Source organism: Hevea brasiliensis, chromosome 1, assembly GCF_030052815.1.
Source record: "Hevea brasiliensis isolate MT/VB/25A 57/8 chromosome 1, ASM3005281v1, whole genome shotgun sequence".
In the NCBI taxonomy this organism is placed as follows: Eukaryota; Viridiplantae; Streptophyta; class Magnoliopsida; order Malpighiales; family Euphorbiaceae; genus Hevea; species Hevea brasiliensis.
Genome location: NC_079493.1, coordinates 121,201,927 through 121,223,964, shown reverse-complemented (window position 1 = coordinate 121,223,964; position 22,038 = coordinate 121,201,927). Strand labels below are relative to the sequence as shown.

The 22,038-nt window shown below is 35.1% G+C and overlaps 2 protein-coding genes and 1 non-coding gene across 6 annotated transcripts in view; 2 read left to right on the top strand and 1 right to left on the bottom strand.

Moving 5' to 3' along the window:
* LOC110650630 (probable serine/threonine-protein kinase PBL5) overlaps positions 1-22,038 on the top strand; it is an 86,519-nt gene that overhangs the window by 39,736 nt on the left and 24,745 nt on the right. The window lies entirely within an intron of this gene.
* Positions 1,102-2,101, top strand: LOC131181483 (proline-rich receptor-like protein kinase PERK15). The gene is made up of 3 exons (XM_058149796.1): positions 1,102-1,328; positions 1,444-1,830; positions 1,960-2,101. The coding sequence occupies exons 1-3, from the start codon at positions 1,268-1,270 to the stop codon at positions 1,989-1,991; spliced, it is 480 nt and encodes a 159-aa protein (XP_058005779.1). The 5' UTR covers positions 1,102-1,267; the 3' UTR covers positions 1,992-2,101.
* LOC131169868 (small nucleolar RNA R71) lies at positions 4,967-5,074 on the bottom strand. The gene has a single exon (XR_009140814.1). It is a non-coding gene; the product is annotated as a small nucleolar RNA R71 (small nucleolar RNA).

Here is a 22,038-nt window from a genome sequence, read left to right as displayed (position 1 = left end):
TATGCAACTTTCCGTGATGTTGAATAAGCAGGACGTGAACTTGCATAAGTCATGTAGGGTAGTTATGCAGATTTCGATAGGTTTGGAAATTTGTTTTTTCTTCCTGTGCAGAACTGTATAACTTATGCAGTAGATTATGTACATTTCGGCCATTTTGCATTTTTTATTTCAAGCTTTGTTTTTTATATCTTTGGCTATATGAATAACTCCTCATTGGCATAATTTCTTTTTAGTCCCTCAAAAACACCGTTTTACCTACAAAACAAAAAAAATTACAAATTAACAAAAAAATTGACAATTATGAAAAACTATCTAAATAACTAATAAAATTAGCTAAAAGTGACTAACAAGTGAATGAAATAGCCATAATATCTAACCTAAATGACTATGCAAAATGCATATATCAAGAATATAACTCGATTATCATGAAAAATATTATTAATTTCATAATATATCAAATACATAATTGAAATTAAATATTCCTAAATTCTCAAAAAACACAAATAGGGATGATAAAGTATAAATTCCAAATATTCCACTACAATGAACAACAAAATTAACCTTTATTCCAATACATGTGACGATAGAACCAACCGTTTACATAAACATTAGACAAATAAGTAAGTCATTAATTATTTTTTATAAGCAAAAAAACCAGCCATAAACATATCAATTCCATAAAAATAGCAAACTTATGTACGTTCATTTTATTATTATTATTATTATGACACTTTCTAGAAATTGTTTCTCCAATTTAAACTTTCAATTTTCAATTCCATAGTTAATATTTTCATTTTCATTCTTCTCTTTTCTTTTTCATTTATTTATATATATACACATATATTTTTTTCAGTTTTTAGTCTTCAAGGATTTTTTTTTTTATTTAGACTAAATTTATATTTTCATCGTCTGAACCAAATTAATAAATTTGCAGAGTTTTGGATTTTTGCTGATCTATTCAAGGAACTTTCCCAGAAAAAAAAAATGTAACGTGGCTTATCCAGAAAATGGAACTTTCCCACGTCAACTTATCCAACGTGGCTTCCAGCCTTTTTCCCTCCCTTCTCAAGTCTCAATCCTGCACTCCTCTACTCTCCAGGATATTAAGACCTGAGAGCTAAACAAGTCCACTGTCCAGCCTCTCTCTCTCTCTCTCTCTCTCTCTCTAGTAACTATAACAGCATAATTGCAAAAAACCTCGCTGGTTGCAATATTGCCACATGCTTATATTGTATGGTCGTTGATTAGAGAAACTCTACATTTATTGATGAATATTGACAACGACATGATGCCCAGTACTGAGTCATATCGCCCAACATCCACCGGGGGTATTTTTTTTTGGCATATATTCATTTTATAATGATAAAACTTGCTCTTTCACATGTTTCCTTTTTCCTTTGAGACGGGTTATAACTTTCTCAGTTGGTGGATCTATGTTCACAGAAACGTACTCAGTGTCCCCACCACAGCAAATGGATCTGACTGACTCTAGCTCACCTGAGGATTTTCAAGTATATGAACCCAGGAAATTTACATTTGAAGAACTAGCAATTGCAACTTGTCATTTCTCTAACAACGAACTCCTTGGCATTGGTGATTTTGGTGATGTCTATAGGGGATACCTTCCAAGTGGTGAGGTCATTGCTATTGAGAAACTTAAATATAAGCGGGAAGGACAACAGGAAGAAGAATTCAAGAATCAGATTAAGGACTTTGGCATTGTGTCTCACCCAAATCTTGTTAAGCTGGTTGGCTACTGCGGTGAAGAAACAGAAAGATTGCTTGTTTTAGAGTTTGTTCCCAACAAATCTTTGAGATTTCACCTAAGCGGTGAGTCCTTTCTGTGCCCTGAGATACACATATATACGAACCCCTCTACACATAATTTGGATTATTAGTATTTGATTGTGACGATTATTAGTATTTGATTGTGATCTTACAAATGATAAATGGCATCAGATGTAAAGCAAAGATCAAATTTGAAGTGGTAAAAAAGAATGCAAATTGCCATAGACTCTGCGAGAGATTTGGCATATCCACATGAAAAATGTGAGTAATCTATGTCAATCAAGGTTTGCTATATATGCTCTTTTAGCAATTGAGGCTTTATCTATTTTCATTTTTTTTTTCTTTCTGTTTTAATGTTGTTATTCTACTTGAGATTCTACTTCTTCATATATGTAAATTTAGGTAATCCTAAAATCATCCATCTAGACATCAAGTCAGAAAACATTTAGAAAATATTCTTCTAGATAATGACTTTAAACTAAAGGTATGGTATTTTGTATTATATAATGAGAAAGGATGATTTAATAACAAATATAAATGCGTATAAGTATTGATAATCTTACTATATGTTATAGGCATTCAAAATATATATAATATATTCTTACACATATCAGTTAATGTTAATTATAACAGTCTTGTTGATTCTACACTGGAAGGAGACTACAATTAAAGTGACATGGAATGAGTAATTTATTGTGCTGCTGCTAGGGTATATAGTAAATTCTCAAGGCATCGGCCTACAATGGAACAGGTATGAATTCACACATCAGACTTTATTAAATCATGTATTAATTGTCTTTTAAAGTAATCAAAATTTGAGAATTTGAGAAAACATTGATGCATACATTTTGCATAGTCATTTAGGTCTAATTTTATAACCATTTTTATTTGATTATTAGTCATTTTTAGCTAATTTCATTAGTTAATTAGTTAGTTTTTCATAATTGTCAATTTTGGATTAATTTGTAATTTTTACTTTGTTTTGTAGGAAAAATGGTTTTTTTGAAGGACTGAAGAGAATTTTGCCATTGAGCAGTGTCTTCTACAGCCAAAGATGTCAAAAATAGGTTTTCAAGCTGAAATATGCATTGACCAAACTGTGCATAACTTGCCGCATAAGCTATGCAGATCTGCATAAGGAGACAGATCATCGTGTTCGAACCAATAGAAATGTGCATAAGGGATGCATAGCTTATGCACATTCTCGCCTCCCTTATGCACCTTCACGGAATTGTGCATAACCTATGCACCAAGTCATGCGATTTCGCATAAGTGACTCGAACCAGTAAAATCGCATAAGGGACTGCATAACTTATGCGATCCACTTATCTGATCCCATAAAGAGTTCATTAATGAGTGCGGAGATTCCCTCAAATAATACCTCCTAGAACATACCATTTTAGGGCTCCATGTCGGAAAAATGCTATAAATAGTCTCATTATCCCATTTTAGAGGAGACAAGGGAGCGAGAAAAGAAAAGGAGGGGCCGAGCAATTTGGAGAGTTACTTTCACCTTCCACACCATTTTCAACCAAGATTTGCAGATTTCTTTCTTTCCTTATATTTTTCTACATTTCTAGTGTTTAATTTCTTATTTCTTAGCCTAGATTAAAGCTTTATTTCCATTTAAACTCAATATATCTTGTAAGCATTATGGATAGTGAGTAGTTTACCTTTGATTCTGGAGTAAGGGTTGTAATATTTGAGATATTTTGTGGATTTTGATTGGGTAATCCATATTTTGCGATCTTAATGAGTTTTATTCATTTCTTGTGTGCTTAATGACATGCTTAGTGTAGGATCCCATTAAGTGATGTTCTTAATCCATGGTTGAAGCACCGAAAGGAGAAGGCCTTGTGATAGATAATCAAGAAATTGGACTTAATTAACTTAGACCTAGAAATAGGCTAAGGATTAAGAGGATTCACAGATTAATTAAAGAACTTAATGGGTCTTAATTAATTCTAACTCCACGAAAGTAGGATTAGTTTGATTAAGGCACTCTTTGTCTCACTCGAAAGGGAATTCAAAGGATTTAAGAATTAATCTCCTTAAAACTCATAAGTTTCATAAGATTGGATAACCAATTTAAAATCCCAAAATAGCTCGAATATGAAATCCCGAACTCCGGAATCGCCTTTTTACCATTGTTAATTTCTAATCGAATTTAATCACTTGCCATTTTGAATATTGCCATATTTGAACTTGCTTATTTCAATTTGATGCAATTTTAGTTTAATTAATACATTGTTGAATAGAATATTAATTTTGCAAATTTAGATTTCATACTCCATTACCCATCAGTTCATTACTTTAATTTCAAAAATATTTCAATTTACTCAACTTTTTATATCAAAAATTCAATCATTAACACAACTCCTCGTGGGATCGATATCTTTTCTATACTACTTGTACGACCCGTGCACTTGCGGTAGGGACGCATCAAGTTTTTGGCGCCGTTGCCGGGGAGTTGTTTGTTTGAGATTGAATTCTTGATTATTTTAGTTGTTTTTAGTTTTATCTTTGTTATCTTTTCATTTTGTGTTTGTTTGTTATTTTTCAGGTACTTTTAATCTTTTATGAGAAGAGCTAGAAGTGCAAGTGACACATCCTTATTGTTCAATCCTGAAATTGAGAAATTTTGTAAGGCCAACAAGAAAGAAACTAGAAAAAGGAAAGAAGTTTTGAGAGAAACCGAAATTGAAGCAGACATGGCTGATGAAAGAATTAGAATTGGTGTTGGTAATGCTGGAAATGGTCAAAACAATGAAGATGCAGCCCAAGGGGAAGAAGTTGTTAATGCAAACGTGCCTAGGGGAAGTATGATGGATCATGCTTTTCCTCGTTTTGATGATTTGAGAGAGAGCATAGCAAGACCAAGGATTGATGCAAATAGCTACAAGATGGATTTTGGAGTTCTTCAAATGATTCAAAATTCTCAATTCGGAGGTCATCCTTCTGAAAATCCACACACACATCTGAAGAAGTTTGCTATGATCTGTGACATGCAAAAACAACCTGGAGTGTCTGATGATGCAGCAAGATTGAAGCTATTCCCGTTCTCTTTAAAAGATAGAGCATTGGATTGGCTTGACTCTTTACCTCACAACTCCATTACAAATTGGGAGCAACTCACTGATGCATTTCTTGCACAATATTTTCCACCTGAAAAAACTCAAGAGTTGAGGAATCAAATGACAGCTTTCAGACCAAGAGAAGATAAAACTTTATATGAGTCATGGATGAGATGGAAGGAATTAGAGAGATTATGCCCACATCATGCCATTCCAAAATGGATGATAAATCAGAATTTTTACACAAATGTCACTCCTGCAATCAGAGGGATTATTGATGCTCAAACAGGAGGGGAATTTATTATGAAGCATGAAGATGAAGCTTATGAGCTATTGGAGAAAATTGCAAAGAATACTCATCTTTGGAGTAGTCCAAGAGGACCAGCTCCAACTCAAAAAAGGCAAGCTGCTGGAATGTATGATCTTGATTCATTCAACATGATTAATGCAAAGTTTGATGCACTTACAAATATCCTTGCTAAGAAGATGGAAGATCTGAGTATGTTGGTTAGTTCATCATCATCAGCTGGAAGTTCACAACAAGTGGCTTATGCAGAGGAAACTACCAGCTGTGGAGTAGATTATGGAGAACAAGCAGCATATGTTGGTAATTATGGAAACAAGCAAATGGGGAATCCTTACTCTCAAACTTACAATCCAAATTGGAGGAATCATCCCAACTTTTCATGGGGAAATCAGCAAAATCAAGTTCAAAATCAGAATTTTCAACCACATCAGCAACAAGGAGTTCCATATCAGCAAAATAGGCAACCACTGCCTAATTTTCAGCAGAAAAATATGAACCCTCCACCAAAACAGCAAGAACGAAATTCCACCACTGAAGCTTTATTGCAACAGATTCTTGCTAACCAAAATAAGCATGATGAGGAGATGAGAGAGATGAAAGAAAGGCTGGAACAGATGCAAACACATAACAGAATGCTGGAAAACCAGATTGCACAACAAGCATCTTCCTCAAGTGCTAAATCTTTTGGAAAACTGCCAAGTCAACTAGAAAACCCAAGAGAGCAATGTCAAGCTATTACTTTAAGAAGTGGGAGAGTTGTAAATAATGATGGGAGTGAAAAACACGAGAAGAGTGAAAACAGTGAGAAGAGAGAAAATGAGAAAAATACTGATGAGAGTGAAAAACAAGAGAGTGCAGAAAAATGTAAAGAGGAAATTGAAGAGAAGGAAGAGAAATATATACCTCCACAGACCCTACAAGCCACAACTTCCCTTTCCACAAAGATTTCACAAAGCCAAGCTTGATAGGCAATTTGGGAAGTTCTTAGAGGTTTTGAAGAAACTTTATATAAATGTGCCTTTTGTTGATGCTCTTTCACAAATGCCCTCTTATGCAAAATTCTTGAAAGAAATTCTCTCAAACAAGAGGAAACTTGAAGATGATGAAACTGTAGCTTTGACAGAAGAATGTAGTGCTATCCTCCAAAGGAAACTTCCTCCAAAGCTCAAGGATCCAGGGAGTTTTTCAATTCCATGCCACATAGGGGAATCATGTTCTACAAAAGCTTTATGTGATTTAGGGGCTAGTGTTAGCCTTATGCCCCTTTCCATTTATGAGAAGCTCAACATGGGAGATCTTAAACCAACCCACATTTCTCTTCAGTTAGCTGACAGGTCAATTAAGTATCCTGAAGGGATTTTGGAGAATGTGCCTCTAAAGGTTGGGAAGTTCTACATACCTGTTGACTTTGTCATCTTGGACATGGAGGAAGATTTTAATATCCCAATCATCTTGGGAAGACCCTTTCTAGCTACAGCAGGAGCATTGATTGATGTTAAGGGAGAAAAATTGACTCTTAGGGTTGGTGAAGAGCAATTGGTTTTCAATATTAATAACACTATGAAAAAGCATCATTCTGAAGCTGATACTTGCTTGAGAGTTGATATCATTGATGAGCTGGTTGAAGAACACTTCAGAAAGAAATATCCAGAAGATCCACTTGAAAATTGTTTGGTTCATGGAGGAGGCATAGACTATGACAACCCTCATGTAGCTGCATATGCTCAACACTTAGAGGAAGTCCACCATTCACTACGCTCCGGTTTTCAACTCACACAAAAGGAAAAAGCAGAATCTAAGCAACCATCATTCAAGGAAGAAGATGCACCTAAGGTAGAACTTAAGCAACTTCCTTCTCAGCTCAGGTATGAATTTCTTGGCACTAATAACACTTATCCAGTAATTGTAAATGCAAACTTGAGTACCTTAGAGGCTGATAAGTTGTTAAGAGTGTTGAGACAATTTAGGAAAGTCTTAGGATACACCATAGATGACATTAAGGGAATAAGCCCACACTTTTGCATGCATAGAATCATTTTGGAAGAAAATTGTAAGCCATCTATTGAACATCAGAGGAGGTTGAACCCAAATATGAAAGAAGTTGTTAAAAAGGAAATTTTGAAGTTTCTTGATGCAGGGATCATTTACCCTATCTCAGATAGTACTTGGGTGAGCCCAGTACATGTTGTCCCAAAAAAGGGTGGAATGACAGTTGTCAAAAATGAAAATAATGAATTAATTCCCACCAGAACAGTGACTAGTTGGCGAATGTGCATAGATTATAGAAAACTAAATGTTGCCACTAGAAAAGATCATTTTCCACTTCCCTTCATTGATCAAATGTTGGAAAGACTAGCTAGGCATTCTTACTTTTGCTATTTAGATGGATATTCAGGTTTTTTCCAAATCCCTATCCATCCAAATGATCAAGAGAAAACCACTTTTACTTGTCCATATGGAACCTTTGCTTATAGGAGGATGCCATTTGGGTTGTGTAATGCACCAGCCACTTTTCAAAGGTGCATGATGGCAATTTTCTCAGATTTCATTGAAGACATAATGGAGGTTTTTATGGACGATTTCTCTGTTTATGGATCTTCATTTGATATATGCTTGGTTAACCTTTCTAAAGTTTTACAGCGATGTGCAGATACTGACCTTGTGTTAAATTGGGAAAAGTGTCATTTCATGGTTCAGGAAGGGATAGTGCTTGGACATTTGGTGTCTAACAGAGGAATAGAGGTTGATAAAGCCAAAGTTGAAGTGATAGAGAAGATGGCTCCTCCTACCAATGTCAAGGGAATTCGAAGTTTTCTAGGACACGCCGGGTTCTACAGACGCTCTATCAAGGATTTTTCCAAAATAGCTAAACCTTTGTCTAATTTGTTAAGTAATGACACACCATTTGTATTTGACCAAGAGTGTTTGGATGCCTTTTGCAGGTTGAAGCAAGCTCTTGTCACTGCACCAATCATGCAACCACCTGATTGGAGCCTCCCTTTTGAAATTATGTGTGATGCTAGCAACTATGCAATTGGGGCTGTTCTTGGTCAAAGAAAGGACAAAAAGGCTTATGCTATTTATTATGCTAGTAGAACACTGGATGAGGCTCAAACAAATTATGCAACAACTGAAAAGGAATTTTTAGCAATTGTCTTTGCATTGGAAAAATTCAGACCTTACATTATTGACTCAAAGGTGGTTATATTTTCAGATCATGCAGCCATCAGGTATTTGCTTCGTAAAAAGGAGGCTAAGCCTAGGCTCATTAGGTGGATTCTGATGTTACAAGAGTTTGATTTGGAGATTAGAGATAAGAAGGGAGCTGAAAATGTAGTTGCTGATAATCTTAGTAGGTTGAAATTGGATGGTGAAGAATTGGATGAAATCCCTATTGATGAGTTTTTCTTGGACGAATAACTTTTCTCTCTTGTTGCTAAACTACCTTGGTATGCAGACTTTGTGAATTATCTATCTTGTGGAGTTTTACCTCTAGGTATGACATGGCAACAAAAGAAAAAGTTTTTGCATGAGGTGAAGTTTTATAGATGGGACGATCCTTTACTCTTCAGGAGATGTTGTGATGGTTTAATAAGGAGGTGTATTCCTGAAGAGGAGACACAGAGTATTTTGCATCATTGCCATGCTTCAGATTATGGAGGACATTTTGGAATCTCTAAAACAGCTAGTAAAATTTTGCAAGCTGGTTTCTTTTGGCCAAATCTTTTTAAGGATGTGAGGAAATTTGTGTCGGATTGTGATAAATGTCAAAGGAGTGGAAATTTGTCAAAAAGAGATCAAATGCCCCTAAATAATATTCTTGAAGTGGAATTATTTGATGTTTGGGGAATAGATTTTATGGGGCCATTCCCTCCTTCATATGGTAATAGATACATCTTAGTTGGAGTTTACTATGTGTCAAAGTGGGTGGAAGCTATTGCAACTCCAACTAATGATGCTAGAGTGGTAGTGAAATTCTTGAAGAAATTTGTCTTGAGCAGATTTGGAGCTCCTAGGGCTATAATTAGTGATGGGGGTTCCCATTTTTGTAATAAGCAATTTGACAGCCTAATGAGGAAGTATGGTGTAGTGCACAAGATAGCTACACCATACCACCCTCAAACTTCAGGACAAGTTGAAATTTCTAACAGAGAGCTCAAGCATATTTTGGAGAAAACAGTGAACAATTCTCGGAAAGATTGGTCTATCAAACTAGATGATGCTTTATGGGCATATAGGACTGCCTACAAAACCCCTATAGGAACTACTCCCTTTAGGTTGGTGTATGGTAAGTCTTGTCATTTACCTGTGGAGCTAGAACATAGAGCATATTGGGCCATTCAAACCTTGAATTTTGATTTTAAGCAAGCTGGTGAGAAAAGGTTGTTACAACTTAATGAGCTTGAGGAATTAAGGATGGATGCTTATGAAAGTGCCCGTATTTACAAAGAAAGAACTAAAGTTTGGCATGATAAGCATCTGAGGAAAAAGGAATTCAAAGAAGGTGATTTAGTTTTGTTGTTTAAGTCAAGATTGAAATTGTTCCCCGGAAAACTCAAGTCAAGGTGGACTGATCCATATAGAGTTTCTAAGGTTTTCCCTTATGGAGCAATTGAAATTTGGAGTGAAAAATCTGGGAATTTCAAGGTCAATGGGCATAGATTGAAGCATTACATAACTGGAAACCCAATAAAGGGAGCAAACTGTTACAAGCTATCCAATCCCTCACCTCTTTTCAGTGCAATTCATGAAAAGTCCAGCTAAGGACTATAAAGTAGCCCTCTTGGGAGGCATCCCAAGTCCTTTTATTTTGCTTTTGCTAATTTACTTTCATTTTCATTGATTTTGTTCTATCTTAAATCTCCCCAAATTCAATTTTTGACATTGTTAAATCTTGTCCCTTGTAGATGTAATTCCATGAAGAAAGGCTGGTGAACTGTTGGGGGAGTGACCCTTAACTTGAAAATTTTATCCTTCAAACTCTCCCAAAAACTGATAAGTTTTTGCTGCATAATCTATGCAGGAGCTGCAATCTGGTTCATGCAGAGGACAAATGAAATCTGCAGCAAAGAGGGTGTCTGCAGTAGATGGCTTGTGTTTTTGGTGAGGTGGGGTGTGTGACTTTTAAGTATATGTGCTTTTAATGCTAATATGGTGGTAAGTTGGTCATTTTTGTAGTTTTGAGATTATTTGGGTTGTGGAATTCAAGGTAGAAATGCTGCATTTTCTTGGCAAAACTTGGAGAGTTCATTTCTCATTTGTGGTTAGATGCAACTTCATGCAGATTTTATGGAGTTTTATGTGCTAAATGTTGATTTGCAGAATTTGACTTAAAATGGCATAGTTCTCAAAGGTCTTTTATGTAGGATCCATTTTTACATGCTTGTGTGATGCCTTTTTGATACACTTTGTATATATTGATGTGTTTTTAGTGAAAATTTCTCATGGTTTATGCTTCACGGAATTATATTTCTTCATTTTAGGGTATTTTTCACACTTACAAATCATATTCCATTGCAATCTTAATTTTGTTGAATTGTGCATAAGCAACTGCATAGCTTATGCAATCCTGCATAACCACAATTCTTGCCATTTTCCACCTTTATTGCAAGTGCATAAGGAGAGTGTATAGCTTATGCAACTCTGCATAACCTCATTTTGTCAAATTTCATATCTGTCAAAACTTGCATAAGGTGAGTGCATGACTTATGCACATTTGCACAACTTCAAATTCTGCATTTTCTCTCTCTGCCGAGGGGTGCATAAGCAGAGTGCATGACCTATGCACTTCTGCATGACCAGAAATCAGAAAATTTCAAAAGTTGCCGAGACCTGCATAAGCAATGTGCATAGCTTATGCACTTCTGCATAACCAAAGATTCTGAATTTCAAAACCCACCGAAGAGTGCATAAGCAGAGTGCATAACTTATGCACATCTGCATGACCACCAACCCAAGTTCCAAAAATTGCCGAAGAGTGCATGAGCAGAGTGCATGACCTATGCACTTCTGCATGACCCGATTTTTTGAAAAACCAATTCTGCCGAGAGGTGCATAAGGGGAGTGCATGACTTATGCACTCCCGCATGACTTCACTTCCCAATTTTCAAAAGTTGCCGAGACCTGCATAAGCAACGTGCATGGCCTATGCACTTCTGCATGACATATTTTTCTGAACTTCAAAACAAGGCAACACTTGCATAAGCTGGTGCATAAGCCATGCACATGCACTTTCCCCTTATGCAGTCTTTCACAAAACCCATTTAAATCAAAATTTTTTTTCCTTTTTCTTTCCCACCTTCACCCCGATAAACCTGTTCACTGCCCTTCTTCTCTCACAATCCTCATTCCGGCATAACTCCTCCTCATGCCTTCTTCTCCATTTCGATTCTCACTACATTTGCCCTAATTCTCATTCTTCTTCGATTTTCTTCTTTCCCCATTATCTTTTCCATCTTCTTCATCAGCAATGGAGTCACCTCCCCACTCCCGTCCAGCTTCTCCTCTTGAAGTCTCTCCATTGTCATCGATACCCCCCACTTCCAATTCTCCTCCACAAGCGACACCCCCACCACCTCCCCCCACCACATACAAACGTAAAATACGGTACAAATCATGCGACCCATGTCCTCCGCCTCCTCTGTCCAAACGCAAAGACCCACCTACCCCATTGTCGGAACCGCCACCCAAAAAGCCAAAAGCTCCAGCCTCTACACCCTCTTCCAGCAAAAAGACAATTTCGGCAGCCTCACATGTATCAAAGCTACCCTGGCCTCTTCCTGATACAATTCAAAAGGCAGCTTTTAAGCGACTCAAGGATATGAGGGTCCAACCCACTAGGTATATATCTGCCGATTCTCTACAATCCCTTGGTTTATTTGACAATGTAGTTGCATATCTTGATGGGATGGGTTGGATGGAATTTGTGCATAAACAGGAGATAGTTTATCCAACTCTAGTTTTGGAGTTTATTGCTTCATTCTCTGCTACCCTTAAATTACATGATGTAGACCATAAACCAATTATGAAATTTAGATGCTTGGGGCAAAATAGAGAGCTGTCATTGGACCAATTTCATAGCATTTTTGGTTTTGCTATTGATGGGTTATTTAGAGTACCACATATTGGAGTAGAGGTAGCCAACAAGGGCATTTGGAGTGCTGCCCAATTTTGGAGAATCATCACAAACCAACCTCAAACTTTCTCTGCTGGAAGATCAAAAACATCCCAAATACTTGACCCTGCACTTAGGTTTATTCATAGGCTGATTGCTAGCACAATATTGGGCAGAGGGACTAGTTCTGGTGCTGTAGGAAAATTTGAATTCTTTATATTATGGTGTGCATTTCACAAAGTTAAGGTTTCTCCTGGTTATTTCTTTTGTGAGCATGTGCTGCATATTGTCACCAAATCCATAGGTGACATTGTTTTGGGTGGCCTCATCACTGTCATAGCCAAGCATTTTGGTTTTAATCCTACAGAGCACTCAATACCAGCACTTGTGGACACTTTATATTTTGATACTGCACACTTAACCAAAACAGGGTTCAATTTGTTATATTTTGATACTGCCCACCCTGCAGCAGAATCTGAGCCTATTGCACAACCAGAAACCCAACCTTTCACATCAGTCCCACAGCACCCTACTACACCTACCCCACCCCTCGGCTGCTCGGGACACCCTGCTCAGCCCATTCCTCCTACAGCTGAACCTACCTCATCCACAGCCCCTCCTGCATTCAACACTAAAGCCTTATTCACCTACCTTGACAGGCTTAGTGATGATATCTACTTTGTGGATAGGAAGCTTGACACTGGTCTTGATACACTCCAGGATCGTCATGATCACCTATTTGACCTTGTCATGGAAACCAGGGACAAGCAGAAAGAATTGAAGGAAATGGTGAAGCAACTCATGATCTTTTTGGGCATGCCACCCCCACCTCTATCACCTCCTCCAAAGACCATCATTTCGATTGACAAAATGACCACGGCCCTTAGCAACATCCTTGGACAAAGGCAAAACAATAGACATAGATTAGCTTCTGTTTTACTTTTGTTCAAACCTTTTCTTTGTAAATATGTTCAAACATTTATAGTTTGTTTCAAATTATGTTTGTTTGTTTTGAATTAGTTTGTTTTAAATTCTGTTTTTCTTGAAGTTTTATTGGATAGCTATTACATTAGTCTTCTTTAATTTTCATTGCACTTATTGCCCTTTTGTACATATTTGCCCATACTCTGTATATATTTCAATACTTCTACTGCTGGTTGTACATTTCCCTTGCCAATTCCCATGCAGCAGCTTTTGTATACACTGCACAGGTTGTATTTCCCTTATGCAACTGTTTTGCATAGCCTGTGCAACCCTTTCTGCTACTTATGCAGCACTGCACAGGTTGTATTCCCCTTATGCAACTGTCCTGCATAGCCTATGCAACATATATTGCCTCTTATGCAGCACCGCACGGCTTATGCACCTTACTTATGCACATGCTCTGGACAGCACTTAACTCTGCATAACCTGTGCAGTTTCTTATGCATCCCTTTATCTTGAATTCTCATCTGCTACATACCAGGTAACTCTTTCTTTTTGCTCTTAATCTTTACAATTCCTGGTAATTACCATTTACTTTGACTTTTGATAACACATTGCATGAGACATTGAGGACAATGTCCAATTTTGAGTTTGGGGGTGCACATTCTGATTTTTGCTTAATTTTTGCTTCATTTTTCACATTTTGAGTATAGGAACATCTCATCCCATTTCATTTTCATATATTGTAAATATTTTACATATACATCCATACATACATATACATAACACATTTACACACACATTATACATCACTTAGAAATTGTACAAATTGCATACAAATAGACTCCCTCCATTTAGTTAATGCATTACTCATTTTAGGAATCATGCATCATGCATTAAAATCTTTTGCCAAATCCCTTGAGTATTGAAAAGTTGCCTATGAGAGTGATTTGACTTACCTTTAGTTGGGTTTGTGGATTGAAAGTTCCTAAGAGGTGCAAAGTTTTGAAGTGTTATCCCTTGCCTATATCTTCTTAGCCAAAAAGCCACCCAACTAGTCATTTGGAGATGGAAGTGTTTAGAGGGAGTTATTGGATATAAGGTAGTCAAATGATGTCTCACCAATCCTAGAACAAATTTTCTAAACCTTTCAAGGCGAAATACCAGCTTGTACTTGAAAAGAGAGATGATTAGGCATTCTTTGATTTAAACCCTCTCATTTTAAACATTTGGCCTTTTTCCTAATTAAAATTAACCCTTGCAAACCCCTTTGAACCTTTTTATTCCTAATTTTTCTTGAAACCCTTATTGCTACCTAGCCAATGAACCAAACACTCCAACCCTTTTTCATGAGAATAATATTGAATATTAGGTGCACTTTCTAAAAATAATAAAAATAAAAATAAAAAAAGAAGAAGAAAAAATATACAATAAAAGGGAGAAGAAATGCTTGTCATCTTGTAAAAAGTGCTAGTATATATGCTTTTCACCATTGTCATTCAAAATGAAAGAAATCCACCCAAAGTATTAAAAGAAATGAGTTTGGGGGTGGCATTTTTAGGGACAATCATCAAAAGGAAATGCAAAATGCAAGTTTAAAGAATCAAAATGTCCCTCCATTTTTATGTGTTTTGTAAATTATGCTAGCACTTGACAATCCTCATTGTATATTTCTCTCTCCCATATATATAAAAAAAGAGAAAAAGAAAAAAATATAATAAAACAAGAAGTGTACCTTATGTTTCAAAATTGAAAATATTCTCATGCTTTGAAGCCTTTTTACCCCTTTTTCTTCTTAGCCTCATTTTGAACCCCATGGCCCCATTACACCCCTAAAAAGACCTTTGATCTCTTGATAGTACTTGCTACATTAGTGGAGATGGGAATAGGGAATCTGCCTATGGGATTGGAAAATTATTCATTCATTCATTCAATTCCATCATTCCATATAGAGACACTTTGGTTATTGATGATCCTAGAAATCCTTTTGAGCATGACTCTCTCTTTTGATTGGTTGGTTTGGGGATTTTGATTGATAATTGACTTGATGGCTAAGCGGTGAAAGCTTGGATAAGCATTAAATTCTTTGCATTTTGAAGGATGGGTATATGGATTGTTGGTATGGCTGAAGGGGTGTTAAGTTACTTCAATTGGTAATTTTCATAGCTTTTTGGACAAGGCACCCTTAAAAATTTTTGCATTACATTTTAAAGTTTGCTTAAGGACAAGCAAAAGCTTGAGTTTGGGGGTATTTGATGCATACATTTTGCATAGTCATTTAGGTCTAATTTTATAACCATTTTTATTTGATTATTAGTCATTTTTAGCTAATTTCATTAGCTAATTAGTTAGTTTTTCATAATTGTCAATTTTGGATTAATTTGTAATTTTTACTTTGTTTTGTAGGAAAAATGGTGTTTTTGAAGGACTGAAGAGAATTTTGCCATTGAGGAGTGTCTTCTACAGCCAAAGATGTCAAAAATAGGTTTTCAAGCTGAAATATGCATTGACCAAACTGTGCATAACTTGCCGCATAAGCTATGCAGATCTGCATAAGGAGAAAGATCACTGTTCCAGAACCAGCCGAAATGTGCATAAGGGGACTGCATAGCTTATGCACATTCTCGCCTCCCTTATGCACCTTCACGGAATTGTGCATAACCTATGCACCAAGTCATGCAGTTTCGCATAAGTGACTCAGAATCAGTAAAATCAGATAAGGGACTGCATAACTTATGCAGTCCACTTATGCAGTCCCATAAAGAGTTCATTAATGAGCTGGCAGGAGATTCCCTCAAATAATTCCTCCTAGAACATACCATTTTAGGGCTCCATGTCAGAAAAATGCTATAAATAGTCTCATTATCCCATTTTAGAGGGAGACAAGGGAGCAGAAAAGAAAAGGAGGGGCTGAGCAGAATTTGGAGAGTCTCTTTCACCTTCCACACCATTTTCAACCAAGATTTGCAGATTTCTTTCTTTCCTTATATTTTTCTACATTTCTAGTGTTTAATTTCTTATTTCTTAGCCTAGATTAAAGCTTTATTTCCATTTAAACTCAATATATCTTGTAAGCATTATGGATAGTGAGTAGTTTACCTTTGATTCTGGAGTAAGGGTTGTAATATTTGAGATATTTTGTGGATTTTGATTGGGTAATCCATATTTTGCGATCTTAATGAGTTTTATTCATTTCTTGTGTGCTTAATGACATGCTTAGTGTAGGATCCCATTAAGTGATGTTCTTAATCCATGGTTGAAGCACCGAAAGGAGAAGGCCTTGTGATAGATAATCAAGAAATTGGACTTAATTAACTTAGACCTAGAAATAGGCTAAGGATTAAGAGGATTCACAGATTAATTAAAGAACTTAATGGGTCTTAATTAATTCTAACTCCACAAAAGTAGGATTAGTTTGATTAAGGCACTCTTTGTCTCACTCGAAAGGGAATTCAAAGGATTTAAGAATTAATCTCCTTAAAACCCATAAGTTTCATAAGATTGGATAACCAATTTAAAATCCCAAAATAGCTCGAATATGAAATCCCGAACTCCGGAATCACCTTTTTACCATTGTTAATTTCTAATCGAATTTAATCACTTGCCATTTTGAATATTGCCATATTTGAACTTGCTTATTTCAATTTGATGCAATTTTAGTTTAATTAATACATTGTTGAATAGAATATTAATTTTGCAAATTTAGATTTCATACTCCATTACCCATCAATTCATTACTTTAATTTCAAAAATATTTCAATTTACTCAACTTTTTATATCAAAAATTCAATCATTAACACAACTCCTCGTGGGATCGATATCTTTTCTATACTACTTGTACGACCCGTGCACTTGCGGTAGGGACGCATCAAACATATGATAAATTCATTACCTGTTTTATAATTGCTATGCAATGCAGATGGTTAGAACTCTCGAAGGAAAAATGACTCATAAGAAATTATGGGTTGTTGAAGGTAACTATTCATATGATAATCATATATGATTTGCCTTTGTTGTGATGTTAATTCATTTAAGAAATTAAAAAGTTTTATTATTTACAAAATATTCTGTGTTCACAGAAATGCAATCATCTAAGGATTATGAAGCATATGAACTGAGGACATTAACATTTCCAGAACTAGCAAATGCAACTGGTCATTTCACCAACGCCAGACTCCTTGGCGGTGGTGGTTTTGGTACTGTCTATAGGGGATCCCTTTGGAGAGATATAGTTAAAGCATTTGGTTTAGTTCAATTTTTCATGCATTTTGTTTTAATTTGATTTTTAAAATATGATAATTTAGTTAATTCGATTTTAACAATTTGATTCGATTTAAACTTAATGTTCAGCCCCTATAATGATCTTATGTGAGCTAGATTCACAACTAAGACGACACATCTTTATGATGGATAAGATTCACTTATTTCATAGATAAATTTTATTAATAAAATTTTTTTAATAAAATACATATATTTATATTATTTTAAAATACATAATATAAATTTAATGTTATTTTTTAAACTATTAATTAATAATACTCAAATTTTAATAATATATTAAAAAATGATTTTTAATAATTTGTAAAATAATACTTCAAAAAAATAGTTTATAAATAATAAAATTAAAATAAAAAATAATTTTCACTCCGTTACTTAATGAGACAAAGAGATGATATAAAATTGCGTTTCGATCACCATCAAATTTCAGCCAAACAATATCGAATTTATTTTTAAAATTATAAAATTTAAATTTAAATCTCAATTATAATAAATTATATTAAAAAATTATTAATATTATAAAAATAATTACTCAACCGTTCGTCAATAGCTTTAGAAATTTCCGACCGGGCCGTGCGCCTTTACTCAGCATCTTCATACTAATTACCGTGTACTTTCTCTTAAAAAAAAAGATATATTAAAAACAAATATAAATTTGACCCGTCATATAATTTACCACCTTTTCGTTTTTCAAATTGCGAATGAGCATTACAAGGCCAAAAATACCACCTGTAACACCTTTGTCCCTTCTTCTCATCCCAAGGTCGCTGAACATCTTAACTTTCTCTCTCTCTAACTGAGAGGTGTGACAGCACATCAGCAAGAAATTAACCCCGCTGGCGGGTATGGGGCTGTGTGGCTTGTTCAATAGGAAGACGATCGATGATCGACGCTCTACTAAAGGTTTATTAGAAAATGAATCGGTATGGACCTCCAATCTCCATTAACAATTTGACGCTTCTTTTTAGATGTTTGGTGGTTTTATGTTTCCCATCAACGAATTATTTCTTGAAAGTATTTTCTTGCCCATCAGCAACAGGTAGTGCAGCACGGTAAAGTTCAGGGTTTATATCTTCTTTGTCTTGAACTGTAAAAATAAATCTTAATTTATCATAACAATTATAAACATAATATGAATTATAAATATAAGATTCAATCATTACCCTAATAATAAATTTTGAATAAATAAATTCTCACAGATTTAGAAAGTGTACCTGATGCAGAATTTAATTGAACCATGCTAATAATTGAGAGAGATCCTTTAATTAATAAGCCGATTTCTCCCTCTTGACCCTTATTGATTCACACACAACCCTTTAGCTATGGAAAACTTTCTTGATATGATCCTATTATCTCTGACTTTATGAAAGAAAATATATGTGATCTTATAAGTAGAGAGAGGACCAACTTATATATATATTTTAGATTTCTCTAGATAACCAATAAAGTATCCACTTATCATTCGAGAATCTAATTTCTTTTCATGTGAATTATAAATTCTTGCTTCCGTCCGGCAACCCCAAACACCTGTCTTAAACTAGATTTCATTTCAGTCCACAATTCATAAAGTGTTTTTGGGACTGCCTTATTGGGAACCCTATTTAACAAGTATACAGCTATTTTAAGTGCATACATCCATAAAGATATAGGTAAAAAAGAGTTACTCATCATACTCCTAACCATAACCATTAAAGTTTGATTTCGCCTTTCTGTCACCCCATTTTGTTGAGGAGTACCTGGCATAGTATACTGTGCACATATGCTATGACTTTCTAAAAACTTTGTAAATGGACCAGGACATTATCCCATTTCAGTCTATCTAATTGCCTCTCAACCTCATTTATGTACACTTTAAGTGCATTTATTGATTGGGATTTTTCATTAAGCAAATAAATATATCAATAATGTGAAAAATCATCAATGAAGATAATAAAGTACTTTTCTCCACAAAAAGATAGAGTATCAAAAGGCCCACATATATCAGTGTGTATAATTTCAAGAAATTGATTACTTCTTGTGGCTCCTTTCTTATTGTGCTTGGTTTGCTTTCGCTTAATTCAATTCAAACACACATCAAGATCAGTAAAATTTAGACTCGGTAGAATCTCATTATTTATCAACCTCTCTAATATTTCTTTGGATATATGGCCCAAACGCTTATGCCACAAAAAAACAGAATTTTTATTCAGTCTACTATGCTTAATCCCAATATTGCTATAAGTGACAAGCAAGGATTTAACAAAATTATCATCAAGTTTTAGCCTATAAAACCATCAATAAGAATTCCAGAACCAATAACGAAATTATTATTATTATTTAATAAACTGAAATATCAATGTCCAAACTTAACATAACATTAAACCCAGATTCATCAAGTTTTAAAATAGAAATAACATTCCTAGAAACTGAAGGTATAGAGAGAGTTTGTAAAAGATCTAAGTGATAACCATTGTCTAAGATCAAACGGCAAGTCCCTATGCCTTCAATTGGGGCCTTCATCTGGTTCCCCATAAATAGGAAGTCTTTAGTTGGGTTTGTGGTTTGGATCGTAAGAAATCCCTGTATCAAATTGGACACATGAGTAGTAGCACTAAAATCAAACCACCAAGTATTATTAGAAACTTCAATTAAGTTTGATTCAAAACATACATAAGCATATGGATTACCTTTCTTTTCGAACCAAGCTTTACGTTTCAGGCAATCTTTCTAACAGTGTCCTACTTTCTTAAAGAAGCGATACTTATCTACCATTTGTTCCCTTTTTTCAGTTTGAGAAGCATTTGAAGATCCTTTCTTTTTTCTTCTTAAACTTGTTGGCCTTTGGTTTAAGTCCTTTACCAGTTTCTTGATCCATAATATTGACAGAATGAGTCCCTTGATTCTTTAGTCTCGTTTCCTCCTGAACTAGCTTACTGGCCAATTCATTAACATTCCACTTATCCTAAATAGTGGTGTAATTGATTTGAAATTGCTCATATTCAGGAGGTAGTGAGTTCAGAATGAACTGCACCAAGAAGGAATCATCCACCACCATCCCTAAGGTCTTTAGCCTTGCTGCAATATCACTCATCTCTACAATGTGCTCATGCATACTCTTCAACCCATTATACTTCATGGTCGTGAGTTGTGCCATTAGAGTACCAGCAAGTGACTTGTCTGTAAAATGAAACCGTTCTTCCACAAAATTAAGGTGTAACGCTCTCACCGTAGGTAGTCCGTACATTTTACTATTCCGACTACTAATGTCTATTCGGACAGTCAGGATATCTGGAACTACACTTAAACTATAGTGAGGAGGCATAAATTAATGAAATAAATATTAAAAAAATATGGAAAAAATTTTGAGAAATAAAATAAAATTTAGAGAATTTATTAATTGGTATAAAATAATAAAAATAACCCGATGAGCACCATGAAGGGCATTTTGGTCATTTCACCCCTAGAGGTGAATTTTGATCTAAATGTCAAATTAAAATTAGGAAATAAAATAATTAACATAAGTTAAAATTATGGATTTAATTAGGAAAAGAAAAGAAAAGAAAACAAAAGAAAAGAAAAGAAAAAGCTTATGACATAAAATAAAATAATAAAGTACAATAAAAATATGTATATAAATAGACACAAGAAGACAAACCCCACCAACCAAGTCTTTTTCTTCCTCTTCTCTTTCTCTTTTTGGCTGGCACATTGGTTCCCTCTTCCACCATTTTCTTTCAAGCTTCAAGCTTGAATTCCTCTCTATCCATCCACCAAAACCCATGGTCCCCTTTATTAAAAATTTAGACCACATCATAAGGAAACTCTAGGTACCCATAGGGAAAAGGAAAGTTGAAGTTTTGGGACAATTTTCAAGTTGTGTCACAAGAGGTTAGTGATTTTTTCTCTTCCTTCTTCTTTTAATACTTGAAAGTGACTTGAGATAAGTGAAAATTTCAAGAAATTAACAAGAAATTCATAAACCCATGATGTCCCCAAATTTTGGCAGCCATGAAATGTGTTGGGCTTTATTGTGTTCAAATAATGTAAATGAGTTTAGAGATGATGATTGATATGATTATATGTATGAGAAGTGAAAAGGGATTGAATTGATTGAGTTTGAAACTTGAAAATTAGGGTTTGTGTATATGACTTGGAGATTTTGTGTAAATGCTTGAAATTGACCTAATTGAGATGAGATTGTTGCTTATAGAAGTGTATTTCATGCAAATTGAAGTGAGAAAGTTAGAGGAGATTGAGTTTTGGAAGTGTCAATTTTCTGTAGGTTGGGACTCAATGAGTCCAGCATGAGTTTTGAACCATAACTGAAAATATGTGACTCCAATTGGAGGTGAAACTAGACCCAAAATAGCCCATTTTCCATGAAGAAACCATGCCCAAATTCTATCCAAAACTTGACCTAAATACTACCCAAATCTGGATTACCCTGCACCAAATCCAGAAAATAACCAAATGAATAGTACATGTTCATTTGGTCATAACTCCTTCTACATTGGTCCAAATGATATGAATTTGATACCATTGGAAAGCTTAGATATAGGGCTACAATTTTCATG

Excerpts from the sequence above, each read along its gene's own strand:
- LOC131181483 (XM_058149796.1), top strand. The coding sequence starts at position 1,268 with ATGAATATTGACAACGACATGATGCCCAGTACTGAGTCATATCGCCCA. Across the intron at positions 1,329-1,443 it reads TCGCCCAACATCCACCGGGG|AAACGTACTCAGTGTCCCCA; the intron begins GTATTTTTTTTT and ends CTATGTTCACAG. Across the intron at positions 1,831-1,959 it reads TTTGAGATTTCACCTAAGCG|ATGTAAAGCAAAGATCAAAT; the intron begins GTGAGTCCTTTC and ends AAATGGCATCAG.